This window comes from Anabas testudineus, chromosome 22 (assembly GCF_900324465.2).
Source record: "Anabas testudineus chromosome 22, fAnaTes1.2, whole genome shotgun sequence".
Lineage (NCBI taxonomy): Eukaryota > Metazoa > Chordata > Actinopteri > Anabantiformes > Anabantidae > Anabas > Anabas testudineus.
This window is the reverse complement of record NC_046630.1, coordinates 9,987,974-10,001,965: the sequence shown is the minus strand read 5'-3', so window position 1 is coordinate 10,001,965 and position 13,992 is coordinate 9,987,974. Positions and strand designations below refer to the sequence as shown.

The following is a 13,992-nucleotide window of genomic DNA, read 5'->3' as shown; positions in this document are numbered from 1 at the left end:
CAGGACTGTGTGGTAGAGTGGCCGGACGTCTGGATGCACTGTACCTACCTGCAGTCTATGCCCATTCTCACCCCTGCGTATCACACTTCCAAATGTTTCCTATATATTGGGTCTAAAATCTTCCCTAGTGTCAAACTCTAAACAGAGGACAACACATAGAAGCAAAATCAAACCATGCACCTTATTTTTAGTGCTTATTCTACCACTTTACATTTTACAGGGGGATATTGGACCTTTTAATGCACTACATTTGTCACTGTCGATCGTGGTGGAGGCAACGTGTGAGAGATCACTAAAAAGGGTTAAAGGGATCTTGAACTGCATTTGACCGCTACAGCACCCACTTAGGCCTGCTTTGCAGCTTAAGAATTTACAAAAACCATATGATCATCTTATACAATATGACGGATTGCTGTAGATTAAAGTGCTCAACATTATGTAAGTAGATAACATTAACTCTACATCCACCAGCTACAACATTAAAATACTGTTTACCTCTTAACACATCACTATTTAACAATCAAATAATACATACAGAGGTGATTCTTAATAAGTGCAGTACATCTTACTGTTAATATTAGTACCTACTCGTACTTGAATTAAATGTTTAATGCATGACTTGTAACCATAAGACAATGTTTATATTCCTACGTCTTGCATCCATCATAATATAATGTGTTGCTGTTTATGTTTTATTCTTTAATCTGTTATTTCCGTCACAGCACATTAAAATACTGTGACTGATTTCAATGTATGACCTAGTTAAATGTTAAATTATTACAGAAATTATTACATCATGAGCAACAATGAACTCCTGCACTAGTCCACTGTTTCTACGTAGTACTACGTCACGCTCTGGAGTTGACCAATCAACAGTCGCTTCTTTCTATTTATCCTCGTTGCCCTGAAATTGGTCTGTCAGACAGATAGGCGTACTCTCTTTTCAGGTTATATACCGTTCACAGACACGTCAGCAAATCAAATCCGCTATATTTAAGTACTAGATTTAGCAGATGATAGCAGTTGGGGGCATGGTTGGACACACGACCCTTTAATCCCTGTGACCGAGGCGGGATTTGTGCCTGTGAGACCATAATCAGGGTACAAAACAGCACACCATCATGGAGTGAGGTGATTGGTTTACGCTCAACTGGCGGGGCGCTGCAAACTTTACTGACAGAGCGAGAAGATGCTTCCTATGAGGTGTTATTTAACAAGAAATCGAACAGGATCGGATTTATAAACGATATCGAGAACATTAACAGACAAGCCAAGGCGTACGTCAGTGAGAATGAAATGAAAAGGTGGTCGATTTGTTCACCTTTAGTAGCCTCAAGCTAAAGTGAAGCGCGCTAACTGCGCTAATTGTCATTCACTGTTAGCTGTCGTTAGCTGTTAGCTAGCAGAGAGCTAGCAGAGCTGACTTACAATGAGCCTTGCACGGGAGATTAAACGTAAGTATTGCTTTACCTTTGATTGCACATTTGCAATCTCTGTCCATTTGGGTTAATTACTTGTTTAAATGCGCGATTATTCCACAGAGCTACAGAAAGCAAAGAGCAAAGCCCAGAACAGTAACAACTTAAGGGAGGAAGCCAGCATCTGTAATCAGCTGGGAGAGCTGCTGTCCAGGAATGGTAAGAGGTTTTTATGGCCACCCTCTTGATGCTACAAATAGTAGCTGCTATGTTGTATTTTCTTTTAAAGGATGAACACACAGAAGGTATTTATCTAACATGAGACATGGCATGACTCATAACAACTCAATCCCCTCAGTGTTCATTTCATATAGTGTTTATTTTATGTATTTATTTGCTTTAATCAGTTCTGCAATAATCTTGCAATAATTCAGGCTATTTCTCTGTGAAATTTGTAAAATAAAGGTTTGTCATAGTGCAGTTTCCTCAGGTTGTCCTGTCTGATCCTTGTTCATTTCAGGTGATTATGAATCTGCCATTAGGGAGCACCAGCAAGAGCTGTCTCTCTCTGAGGTTCTCAATGACGTGATCGGACGAGCTGTGGCCAATCGGAAAATAGGAGAGTGCTACGCAGAGATGGGAAATATTGAAGCTGCGTTGAAAGTCAGTTGATTTTACCTTTTGTTTCAGACACAAAATCAACTTTTGTTTTATTGCCTTGTTTGGACTCTTTACATTACATTTTTACGTGCACTTCATGAGACTGTGGATGATCACTTAAATCCCACAAGGATGTCTAGGAAACACTTTAGGGGTTGTATGTGTTTTTTCTTCTCCAGCACCAGCGATGCCACCTGGATTTGGCTCGCTCTGTCAGAGATCACGCTGAGGAGCAAAGAGCGCTGGCCACTATTGGTCGAACCTACCTCTTCTGTTATGAATCGGACCAATCAAGAAAAAGCTTAGAGCAAGCTGAGGATGCTTTCAGGCAGAGCTTGGCCATTGTGAATGATCGTCTAGAAGGTGTGCAATGTTTCTCTACAGCTTGTATGTGTCCTCAGGGACTTGTAGGTCACTTCATTTGCTTGTTGGTTACACATTTGCTTAGTCAAATCCAGCTGGGGACTTTTTTCTTTTTTTTTTTTTTTTGGACGAGCAGTGTAGTTTTGTAGTTTTTAACATTTTGAATCATTCTTCACTCCAGGAACAGTGCCAGGACGAGAGATCAGTGAGATGAAGGCTCGTCTGTTCCTGAATCTTGGTCTGGTTTGTGACCATCTGGGAGACCACATACGCTGTAGCGAGTTTATTCGACGAAGTGTCTTTATTGCTGAGTATGTTACCTCTACTTATCATAATATGTAAACTCAGATAGCAAATTATCAATAACTTTTATATTAAGTACAGGAACTTAATTAAGTAAACTCATCTATACAGTAAATATCTTACTGTAACATATTGTTAAGAGTCTTTTCTTTTTATCTTGTAAAGAAAGAGTCAGCTGCTGGAGGATCTCTACCGTGCAAACTTCAACCTGGGCAACATCTACTTCCGTAACGGCCAACACTCTAATGCTGTGCGCTGCCTAGAACAAGCCAAAGAGTGTGCCAGAAAGATCAAAGAGAGGTTCAGTGAGAGCGAGTGTTTTCACTGCATTGGCAAAGTACGAGCTAATTCCTGAGGAAATTATTGCAGCTAGCTGTTTGAAATCAGCCAGTTCGTACATTTACTGTGGCTCTGCATTTTGTTACTCATTCATCTCCGTGACATTTATCCACAGGTGCAGCTGTCTCTGGGTGATTTTGTAGCAGCTAGACGATCTCTGAAGAAAGCTCTCTTGCTGGGATCTCAGCAGCCACAGGACAGGGAGGCAGTAAAGAAAGCTTTTAAATATGGTGAGCTGGTTTTGATTTACTCACTCTTGATTTTATTAAAGTTATCTCATTTGACATATTTGCAGAAATTCCAACATAACAGCTGAATTGACGGCGTAATTCGTTTTTCTCATTTTATAGCGGACAAAGGCTGCAAGTTAGAAGAAGAGTTGGGGGAAGATCAGAGCAAAAAACTCAGCTCCCGTCAGGCTGTTGAGCTGGCAGAGCAGCTCGGGGACCTCTACTGTAAGATTGGCTGCTATAGCAAAGCTCTGGATGCATATGAGGCACAGGTAAAATAGATGTAGATTTATCAGATTGTATTTTTCTTTTATACATTTCATGGTATAATGGCACAACAATTATATACTGTAAATCTGTGTCGTCAATGTGATGTAGCTAAAGGGTGCTGAGGCAATGGGAAAACCTGCAAGGGAGCTTGCTGTGATCCATGTGTCCCTGGCTGCTACCTACACAGACCTGAGACAGTACAGCAAGGCAGTGGAGCACTACAGACTGGAGCTGGCTTTACGACAGGGCAGCTCCACTGAGGTATACACAACCCCACATTACTCTGTTCAAAGGACTGTTGTATGTGCTCCCATAGTTGATTTGTAGCTTTAAATGCATAATAAATAAAACATGTTTTACACTGGTCATAGATTATGGTATTAGCAATGATCAATCTTGATGGGTTTCCAATATTTGAAGGTGTAACCTATCACTTGTATGTGTCTGTATTAGGAGTGCAGCACCTGGTTGAACATTGCAACAGCTCAGGAGGAGAGCGGCTGTGCCTTTGAGGAAGTAGAGAGCAGCTACAATAAAGCCTTACACTGCGCTGAGAAGTCTGGCCAGACCAGACTACAGGTGAGGCTCAGTGATAAACTGAAAGTTATGAGCACTGGACTTTAATTGGAATTCAAACTAAATTAACAAAATATATGACAGAAAAAGTTCTCACATCACCCTTCCTATTTAGCCGTAAACATAACGCATAACCTTACTAACAATTAAACACTTAAGGAACTTTTGTGGGTGGGTGTGTGTACATGAGTTTGACCACTCTCTCTCCTACAGAAACGTGTGTTGAGGCTCTGGCTGTTGTCCCAGAGACGAAGTGGCTCATCAAATGCTGATGAGACTGAGGCAAAGCTGCAGGAGCTGTGTGCCACAGAGGGCTGGAGTCCAGATGGGAGCGATGGTGAAGAGGATGAAGAGGAGGAGATGGACAACAGTGAACCTCTGGATGACAGTGATGTCATCCTGTCAGATTCAGGTAGGTGGACAACGTCACAGCTTTCCAACAGGAAACCGGCAACCTGCCCACTTGACATACCCCCATACTTCAGGCAAATTGTTAATGTTTCCAATCTTAATTTGTGTCTTTTCTGATTTTTTTTTTCTAGATGATGATTTGGAAGGATATGAAAAGATGGTATCAGGACGGAGGAAGGCAGGAAGGGTGAGTCATAAATCAGTTGACACATGCTCGAGCAATCATCTCTTCTTTGTATTCCATGTCTTACATCTTCAGTGTTTCACCATCTGCCTCTTTCTTGTTCCGTTTTCCTGCTATAGTGGAATAAGAGGAATGAGAAAGGTGAGACGTCGCTGCACCGAGCATGTATAGATGGAAACCTGAAGCAAGTCCAGTACCTGGTGGAACAGGTGAGGAAAAAAAGCAAGAGTAAAAATAAATAACTGTCTTTTCACAACCATAGGTTGAATCTCTTGTAAAATGTAAAAGTCCAGTAACATGAAATAATATTAAATCAACGTCTTGGACTTGAGACACTTTTGAAGCTTGTTAAAAATTTACTACAATACTCATTTCACTTAATCTCAGAAGAGACGACTCTCTTATGAATCATTTATAAGAAGTGAAGTTCACAAAGATGAAAGACAAAATCAAGCTGTTAGAAAACCTGGATTGAATGATAATAAGGATTTTCCTGCTTGTCTTTATGTCAGGGTCACCCAGTGAATCCCAGAGACTACTGCGGCTGGACTCCTCTGCATGAGGCCTGTAACCACGGTCACTATGGTAACTTCCTAAGTCAATGCCTTCATCTTACACGAACTGGCTCCCTTTTGAGGGTCATCTTGCTTTAGCGGCGTTGCACTTCAAGCACTCCCTAAATGAACAGACTGAAATCCCTGAAGTTCGACTGACTTGTTTTTATACTGTGATAATTAAGGGTGACGTAAAAAAAAGCGGTCCTACAGTCTCTGTCTCTCTTTTTATCCTCTCTTCCAGACATTGTAGCTCTGCTGTTGGAGCGCGGCGCTAACGTCAATGATGCTGGTGGTCCGTTATGTGAAGGAGTGACTCCTCTCCATGATGCTCTCGCTTGTGGCAATTTCAAAGTTGGAAGACTCTTAGTGGAACGTGGGGCTTCTGTCACACTACGCAACTCCAAGGTATCTGTGTGGTTACATGTTTGTCATCAAAATTATTATTTCTTTATAAACCCAGATTAATTTCACTGGGGGAGCTGGGCAAGTAGTTGTAGATGGGATTTTTTTTTTTCCATATTTTTTACTCCAATGATCCGAACGCTGTCATTACAAAAGTAGGGTTTTAGTCTCACAAACTTTGTGGGTGCATCTCTTTCATGCTTTCACTGTCTTCAGGGAGAGACAGCCATGGATACCCTGCGTCACTGGCAGAGGACGTACAGCAGAGAGCTGGACCAGGACACCAAGCAGGAGTGTATCACTACAGAGAAACTGCTGAGGAAGGCATTAGCAGGGGGAGGTGAGCCTTTTTTTTAATCACCATACTATGTTCACGATTCAGCATTCAAAAAACTTACTCTGTTTTCTGCTCAAGTAGAGAAAAAGTGAAGGAGAAACACGTTGGCTTTAGTTTGCCTTTCAAATATCCTTGCAAACACTTGTCCTTTCCCCGTATCTCTGTCTAACACAGTGCCCGCTGCTCCGGCCCCAGCCAAAGTGTTCGATGCCCTGCAGGACAGCCAGCTGTTTGATGCTGAGACCTCAGAGCCGCTGTCATCCTCTGGGGGGGGCTGTTCAGCCAGCCAAGAATGGCTTCGAAACAACAGGAACTCAGAGGTGAAGGCAGTACCTGCCAGTCCCAGAAGGTGGCAGAGCAGTGGCTCAACACAGCGGCACAGAGGGCACAGAGCCAGAGGAACAGAAGCTGCTGTTCTGTATGGGGTAATATCTGGTGAACTCTTTCTGTATGGAGAAAAATTCAACTTAATTTCTTTTAACAAATGCTTTGGATTCATTGGATTATAGAGACTGAATTCTTTAGATCTGCCGTTGCACTACATGATTTATGTGTGTATATTTCATAGAATGACAGCAGCTGCTCAGATGACAGCGACCCTGACTGCCCTGTCAGTCCTCTGCGTCCTGTTCGCCCTAGACCCAGTTTCCCAGAAGCCCCAACCCAAAAGGAAGTTCCTTTAAACAAAGAAGCCGGCTCGATCCCTAACTCAGGTCGAGAAACTGTCAGAGATACCACCGCCCCATTTGTCTTTGCACGAGAGGAGTACCACAGTGCTATTCGAGGCTTGGGCAGCGCAAAAACTCTTCGCCAGGGTCTGTCAGAGCCTCAGTTCTCCAGCATCTCCAGCTCACCCGCTGCTGCATCCAGCAGCAAGTCGGCTCTGGTTCCAGAAGAGGAGTACCTGGCTGACGACTGGTTGGAAGATGATTTGGGGGAAATTCAGCCGAAGAAGAAGAGAAGGATTCGAGTGGAGCAGAGAGGGGAGGACACCAACTCATTTTCAGCAGCCAGAAGCCAGAACAGACAGTTTAACTCAGACACAACCTGCAGAGGTAATGAGTTTATTTCATTTTTTTTTTTTTTTATTTTTTTTTATTTTATGCAGATCATTCTCTCATTATGTGCTTCTGCTTTCAGGTTCTGCACTTCCCTCTTCTTCCAGTAGGAGTCTCTCACTGAAAAAAAATGGCTCTCTGAAGCCTCACCAGGTCAAAATGACTCAGATGCCTGGGATGGTCAGGTTAGGCAGGCGAGAAGTCAGCAGGCCACATAGCCCCACTATTACAGACAATGACGATATGAGGCCAGAGTCACCACCACCGCACATACATATTCAGGTTGGAAATTAATGGTTGCCTCAGAAAAATTTAGAACCTTTTGATGTTACTTATTCAAGACAACAATGACTGGCTAGACAGTTATTGGTGAATCAGCATGACTTGGGGACTAGACTCTTCATTCATGATTAACTTCAGACTTGGACAAGTGTGGCTGTAACTGGCAGTGGGTTGATCAAAACTTATATTAAAGTCTGGTGGTGTTCTTGCATATCACCAGCTGAGTCATTCTGCACAGTTTCACTTTCAAAGTGGGCACATTTTACTTCAGATTGATTTTAATTTCAGATTTCACAGTTTTGGTCATCAGGGTATAGTATATGTATATAGTATATAGTATATTAGGTACACACACTAAAACAAAGTCTAGTCAAACTGTCCTGCAATGAATTATTGTTATGATCTAATTAACTCAGTTAACAGTTTCTTTCAGTAGAGATAACATATGCTCCAAAATGTATCGTAATATGGAGAGGTGCTGTTCCTGTGAAGTCAGACTCACAACACTGGCATCACAGCAGAGATATTTGCTGCTAAATGCTCTTTAATTCTGTTTCAGTCTGTGATTCTTGCTGCTTCTTACTTATTGTGATTTGGTAATGAGTGCAGAGAGGAGTGTGGGGTATCATAGCACGATTTTGAGTCTCATGTTAGTTTCAGCTTAAGATACATAGTTATTGTAGCTTTAATGATGCTTAATGGATAATAGTCGGTTTGCTTTGCATGTATGTATATTTCTTTTTTTTTTTTTTATTATTATTGAATTTGTTCCAGCCTCCATCTCAAACACTGGCTGCCCCTTTACCCACATCACTGCCTCCTCCAATCAGAATGAGGGTCAGAGTTCAGGAAGATGTTTTCCTCATCCCGGTACCACACAGGTTGGTGTGTTGACACTGTATATTTCAGAGAAATCAGTGCTGGCATTATTTTCTAAGAGATTTAGCATTTTACTTAGTAACCATTGTTTTATTTATTTATTTATTTTAACCATTTACATCCATACCTTCACGTTCCAGTGAGTCGGACTCCTGCACTGTGTCGTGGCTGTGTGAGCAGGCAGCGCAGCGTTACTACCAGAAATGTGGCCTCCTGCCTCGCCTCTCACTGCAGAAGGAAGGCGCTCTTCTCTCCCCTCAGGACCTGCTGCTGGCTGTACTCCATACCAATGAAGAGGTGATGGCTGAACACATCAAGTGTTTCAACACTGTTTTTTTTTTTTGTTTTGTTTTTAACGTCTTTTCATCAGGACAAAAAATTTACATTTGTGGTATTTTGCAGGTTTTGGCTGAAGTGTGCTCCTGGGATCTCCCTCCCCTCCCTGAGCGCTACAAGAAGGCCTGTCAGAGCCTTGCAGCGGGTGAGGAAAAGAATTTACATGCTGTGAAGCAGGCGGACTTATAAATTCTGGTTATAGTTACGAAGAGAGGTGTGTCTTTATTGTCCTTCAGATGAGAACAAACGTGTCACCCGGCTGTGCGAGGTGCAAGATGGGAGTTCCTCCGTGTCACTGTGTGGCCTGAGCTTGGCGCCTTCTGCTCTCAACCCGCTGCTTCGCGCTCTAAAACTTCAGGACAGCCTCACTGAACTGCGTATTTCTGGTAACCGCCTGCAGGACAACCTTCTCCCCGAGCTGGTTGCCACAACAATCACCATGCCTCGACTCCGTCTGCTGGACATTTCTGCAAATCACATTACAGGAGAGGGGCTGGAGAAGGCAGTAAATGCTTTGAAAGGGCAGAGTCATCCTGCGTTTCCGGTAAAGACTTCAGAAGGACCGGTCTACATTCACTTCCGCTTGTGATCAGTGTTTCTTATTTTATAAATTCACGCAGTTAGTCAGCCTTGGCCCCATGTTTGCCAGATTTTATCTTTTAATTTCAACTTTAAAAGAATAGCAGCTATTTACAGATAATGTGCAGATGTTTTGCAATGGAACCTGCCCCTAACTGACCATTACCACTGATGCAATTCAGAAGACAGTCATTTGCACTGTGTTTCTTAAAGCAAATTCGTATCCAAATTAACAAATTACTTATACAATTACAAAATGTGTTCTAGTCACTAGTATTCTATAGCATTACTGGAAGGAAATAGATATGACCTCAAAAAACAACATTATCTGTATGACTAGCGCACAAAGTGGCTTTGCCAAGAATCAGGCAATAGGTCAGATGAGACACTGGTGGTGATGCATTGAAAGTCTTGTTTTGTGGCGCCATGGTTAGTACGACTGCTCACCGAAACCACAGCTCCGCCTCGTGTCACAAACCACAGTTTCAAAACATCATCTGGCACATCATGCACATTTTCCCATCACATCTGAGGTCAAACCATATGAAGGTATTTTAGCAGAGGCTTCCTTCCTCATGCCTGTTGCTATTTGTGATGATATTCTCTCTTAGTTCCTGGAGGAGCTTGATATCAGCCTGAACCCGCTAGGTGACGGTGTGTCAGAGTCACTGTCTTGTCTGCTGTCCTGCTGCCCTCTGTTAGCCAAGCTGTCCCTCCAGGCCTGTGGCCTCACTGCTCGATTCCTGCAGCAGCATCGACTCCTGCTAGCCAGCGCTCTGACCGGTAACGACCACAAACTCAAAGTGTGAATTTTTTTCTTTGCATGTCGTTTAACGGAACTAAGAGAACGATGGAAGAAGAGGTTATGTAATGGGAAAGTTGATTAATACTCGTACTCATACCCAAGTGCTATTTAGAGGATCGACAAGTAAATTCATACATGAACATCCTTTTTTTTCTTACAGGCACAGGTCACCTGAAATCACTGTGTATATCCCACAATGCACTGGGGTCCACTGGGTTTGAGCTGGTGCTGAAAACTCTGCCCCTCCACTGTCTCACACATCTGGACCTGTCTGCTGTCCGCAGGGGTCCAGCTGATTTCCTGACCCTGGAGCACCTCACCAAAGTCCTATCTCAGGTTCATGTTCTGTAATCAACTAACATTACCTGAGGGGGGTTTGTAAAACCAGCGCTACAGTCCAGACAAACTAAAATGTTATCTTCCCTCACAGGGTGACTGTTCACTGACCCACCTGAGTCTGGCAGGAAACGGGTTGACTGACAGCAGTGTATCCTCCTTGTCCAGGTGTGTGTGTGTGTGTGTTTTCTGGAACATTGTTCTGTGAATCTGTGTATGGGGTCATATTTATAGTGTAATAATGACTTCACAACATGTAGCATGTCTTCATATTTGAAATATTTTTTTACCCTGTAATTTCAAATACTCCCCTGCGCATCTGTCTGTTTCTCTGAGTACTTTTTAAAAATATCCTTTGCAGGGGCCTGGCTTTATGTTCGTCTCTGGTGAGTTTAAACTTGTCTGGAAACCCGTCTGTCACCTCAGCAGGACTTCACAGCATCCTGAGCTCTCTCAGAGAGGCTGGTCGACCTTTAACCCTTCTAAATCTTCAAGGTATGCTTTATGTGTGGGTCAAAAATTCAAAAACCTAATTTATATTAAATAAAATCATAATAAATACTGGTAATAACATTTCAAATTAAAAGCATGAATAGGCTAAGATTGGGTTTGGAAAGATACTAAGTTGTGCTTGTCGCTTCACCTTCAGGTTGTCAGGTGTCAGGCCCCTGGGAGAGTGCAGATCTGGATGGTTTGTCAGAGCTCGTCAAGGATCTCCGTCTTTGCTATCAAGGACTCAACAAGCTGGACCGGCAGTTCTTAAAGCAGAACTGGGACAACAGTCAACAACATGGACACTTCATTGACCGACACACTAAGTGCCTGCTCTCAGCCGCAGCTTCCTCTTGAAGAGGAGATGATTAAAATCAGCTTCATAAATAGTAACAGGTCTTTGTAAATAACGTTGAATGGAGCCATGTGAAGTTGTTAATCTGAATCTTTATTTTTATTAATAATAAAGTTTTATAATGCCTGTTCTTTTTTAGGTTTCGAACTGACACCAGTCAGATCTTCAAAAGGAACAAACTGCACAAACTAAACCAGGGATTGTGTCCATTACTCACACTTTATTTATGCACATATGTAAAGTCATTTCATGCAAAAGACAGTTTGTGTGTTAGTGTCATGATGCACCTCATTATCATTCTAGTTAATTATTGTAAGATTTGATTTAAAAATGATTAAAGTGAGTCATGATGCTTTTGTCTTTCAGTGACCTTTTTTAATCTATAATTTATTCTATGTTGTGGTTTTGGAGCCTGTTTAATGGTCATTTTTATTAAGGCTGATTTCCCAGGCTGCAATATGTCTCCTATTAAATTCACAGAATGGGTAATAATACCCAAATGTTATGCACCAGTCTAAAGACAGCCGTGCGTGCCCAGTGTCCACCTTCTTAAATCCACCATGAACTAATCGATTAACTTAATTAATTTTAATATTTCAAACTTTTTACTGCTGGACATCTTGTCTTTCAGTGTTAAATAAAGTGAACCTTTATTGATATTAATACTAAATACAGCATGATGGTATTTTGTTTTCTTCAGACACAATAGTTTTTTAAATAAACTGCTACGTGCGAAATAACCATGCAGCACGGAAACTGAAAATGTCCCTCTGTTATTATACCACCATTTGCCAATTAGGACTCAATGCAATTTCATGGTTTTCTGCATTAATTTGTTGATTCAAGATTATTAATAAATACGATGTGCCTAAAGTAATAACACAAACAAATTCTGATCTTTCATGTCTTTATTGAAAGACAGAAAAAAAGCAGATTAACACTTCAAGCATTGCAAAGTAAATGAAGATAGAAGACGTGCGCTTCTTGCATGCAATGGGAAAGCTATCATGTCATTTTAATCTCAGAGTGTAGGGTCAGTGACTCGCTATCACAAACACTTGTGGTTCCTGTTTTCTGTCAAAGATTAAATGCAGAATTCTTGCTTTCAGCATTACACATATTTATTTATGATAATTTGTGCATCTTCATCGCCTGAAAAGAAGAACTGGTCCATCAACTCCTTCGACCTACAGAAAGAAAAGAAACAAGCAAAAAAGTAAAATGACTAAAATGAAAGGAGTAAAAGGAGCTGTAATTAGAGTTACCACTGTATGAATAGTGGATTTTGTAGTCAGACTTACTCAGTATACACTGTACTCTACAGTCTACAGTAATACTGTTCAGTTTTTGTTTAGAGATGTGTTGAAATCTGACGTTACTGCACGGTTGTTTTCTTATTTAAAACACTGCTAAAACCTTCAATCAGTTTATCCTCACATGGTTTTAGATCAGGTAACAACATTTAAATGCTGCTGACTCACTTGCAGGCTCCAGTGTTGATACAGATCGTCTTTACATCATCAGTGGTAGTGAGCTCCTCGACTAATACACTGAGGTGCGACTTCACAAATTTGCGGCACAGAGATTTTAAAAGGCCAATTTTATCACAGACGGGCAACAACTTTGACGTGATGCTCTGGAAGAGTAAAAATGACATTAGTTCTCTTACTGAGATGATCTGACAGGCGACAACATCCTGTTCTCAGGTTATCGTGTTTGATTTTACCTCTGCTGTGGCGTTTGGTCCGATAACTTTCTTCACCTTTTTTAAAACCCACTGGCAGGCCCAGCACACACCCGGAAGCTGCAAATGAAGGGGATTCATAGTTTGAAAAACGAGCAAAGGAAAGTTAAATGACTTGTTGTCAGCTGAAACATAATCATCCAAGCAGTAACTATCCAATAGGAGACTCTTAACTATTTGCTTAGTTAAATAAAGGTGGTGACCTTTTTATTTAGGCAGTGTATAAACAGGTAGGTGGAACATTTAGTCATTTGATATTTTAACACAGAGTACACACTTTACCTTTTTTGCTTCCACAGAGGTTTCCACATCCTCCTGCTCCCGATCATCAATGTTGACCTCAATTCTTCTCCCCTGTGCGGTCCAGACTGTGAACGAGCAAAATAATCAGCGGTTAAGTTTGGATTTAAATAAAAAGACAATTTTATCAAATGGAAAAGCAAAGAAAATGGCACCTGAACATGTCACCACCAGCATGCACACGAGGAGGACTGAAGACGTTTTCATTGTGGACAGTGAGCAGCGATCTCTAAGTGTGTGAGAGTGTGTCTGTATTGACCAAATTGTTTATATAGCAGGTGTAAGGGTGACACAGCAGGCAAGCTGACGGAACTTCAAACCACAAACACTCACCCACAACAGTGCAGAAACTTGTGTGGACCACCAACCTTCACACCATTTATTCAGTCATCTTTTCCAAGTAATGCATCTATAGAACAAATGAAAAGGTGTGTGAACCTACAAGTGTTGTGGTTGGAGCCACAAATCTTTAGTATCTAGTATCTTTAGTATCTAGTATCTTTAGTATATAATCTTAAGAAATAGTCCTCTTAAAACTCTTAGTGCTTTATTTGATGGGCTGCAAAAGTGAAATGAGTGTGACTGACACTACTTAATGTGTTCAGGGGAGCCGCTGCTTGGAAAAGCGGAGCTCTCTGCACATGAAGCAAAAGCTGCTGTATATACAATGTCAAGAAACCTGTTCATGTGTTAACCAACACATGAAGATAAATTCAGCATTACTCCGAAACCCTCACCACAACTGTGAATCAAGTTTATGGGCACCCAGATGTGCT

General features: G+C 41.6%; 2 protein-coding genes across 3 annotated transcripts; one reads left to right on the top strand and one right to left on the bottom strand.

Moving 5' to 3' along the window:
• The first annotated feature begins 1,149 nt into the window (after window positions 1-1,149).
• Window positions 1,150-11,525, top strand: tonsl (tonsoku-like, DNA repair protein). 2 transcript variants are annotated; one of them, XM_026340555.1, is made up of 29 exons: window positions 1,150-1,454; window positions 1,542-1,637; window positions 1,939-2,081; window positions 2,258-2,441; window positions 2,623-2,752; window positions 2,910-3,081; window positions 3,199-3,313; window positions 3,434-3,585; window positions 3,692-3,844; window positions 4,037-4,162; window positions 4,373-4,571; window positions 4,702-4,757; window positions 4,874-4,963; window positions 5,267-5,339; window positions 5,553-5,716; window positions 5,930-6,053; window positions 6,225-6,475; window positions 6,619-7,105; window positions 7,191-7,390; window positions 8,165-8,271; window positions 8,410-8,566; window positions 8,672-8,750; window positions 8,842-9,149; window positions 9,796-9,967; window positions 10,150-10,325; window positions 10,420-10,493; window positions 10,687-10,820; window positions 10,975-11,213; window positions 11,312-11,525. In XM_026340555.1, exons 1-28 carry the CDS (start codon window positions 1,430-1,432, stop codon window positions 11,172-11,174), a joined length of 4,347 nt encoding a protein of 1,448 aa, XP_026196340.1. In that variant the 5' UTR covers window positions 1,150-1,429; the 3' UTR covers window positions 11,175-11,213; window positions 11,312-11,525. The 2 variants fall into 2 exon arrangements, with proteins under 2 accessions (XP_026196340.1, XP_026196339.1); XM_026340554.1 differs by having other exon boundaries at window positions 10,975-11,525.
• A 540-nt stretch (window positions 11,526-12,065) lies between these two features.
• On the bottom strand, window positions 12,066-13,473 carry LOC113148311 (antimicrobial peptide NK-lysin-like). The gene is made up of 5 exons (XM_026339974.1): window positions 13,372-13,473; window positions 13,199-13,284; window positions 12,899-12,976; window positions 12,654-12,808; window positions 12,066-12,359 (listed from the first exon to the last, which is right to left on the bottom strand). Exons 1-5 carry the CDS (start codon window positions 13,421-13,423, stop codon window positions 12,284-12,286), a joined length of 447 nt encoding a protein of 148 aa, XP_026195759.1. The 5' UTR covers window positions 13,424-13,473; the 3' UTR covers window positions 12,066-12,283.
• Between the last annotated feature and the right edge of the window lie 519 nt (window positions 13,474-13,992).

Bases quoted from the DNA above. Each gene is read 5' to 3' on its own strand.
- tonsl (XM_026340555.1), top strand. From the start codon at position 1,430: ATGAGCCTTGCACGGGAGATTAAAC. The intron at 3,082-3,198 runs GTACGAGCTAAT...ATTTATCCACAG, and splicing joins GTTTTCACTGCATTGGCAAA to GTGCAGCTGTCTCTGGGTGA. The intron at 8,272-8,409 runs GTTGGTGTGTTG...TTCACGTTCCAG, and splicing joins CTCATCCCGGTACCACACAG to TGAGTCGGACTCCTGCACTG.
- LOC113148311 (XM_026339974.1), bottom strand. From the start codon at position 13,423: ATGAAAACGTCTTCAGTCCTCCTCGTGTGCATGCTGGTGGTGACATGT. The intron at 13,285-13,371 runs GTGCCATTTTCT...GCTCGTTCACAG, and splicing joins GCTGGTGGTGACATGTTCAG to TCTGGACCGCACAGGGGAGA. The intron at 12,809-12,898 runs GTAAAATCAAAC...TTACTCTTCCAG, and splicing joins GACCAAACGCCACAGCAGAG to AGCATCACGTCAAAGTTGTT.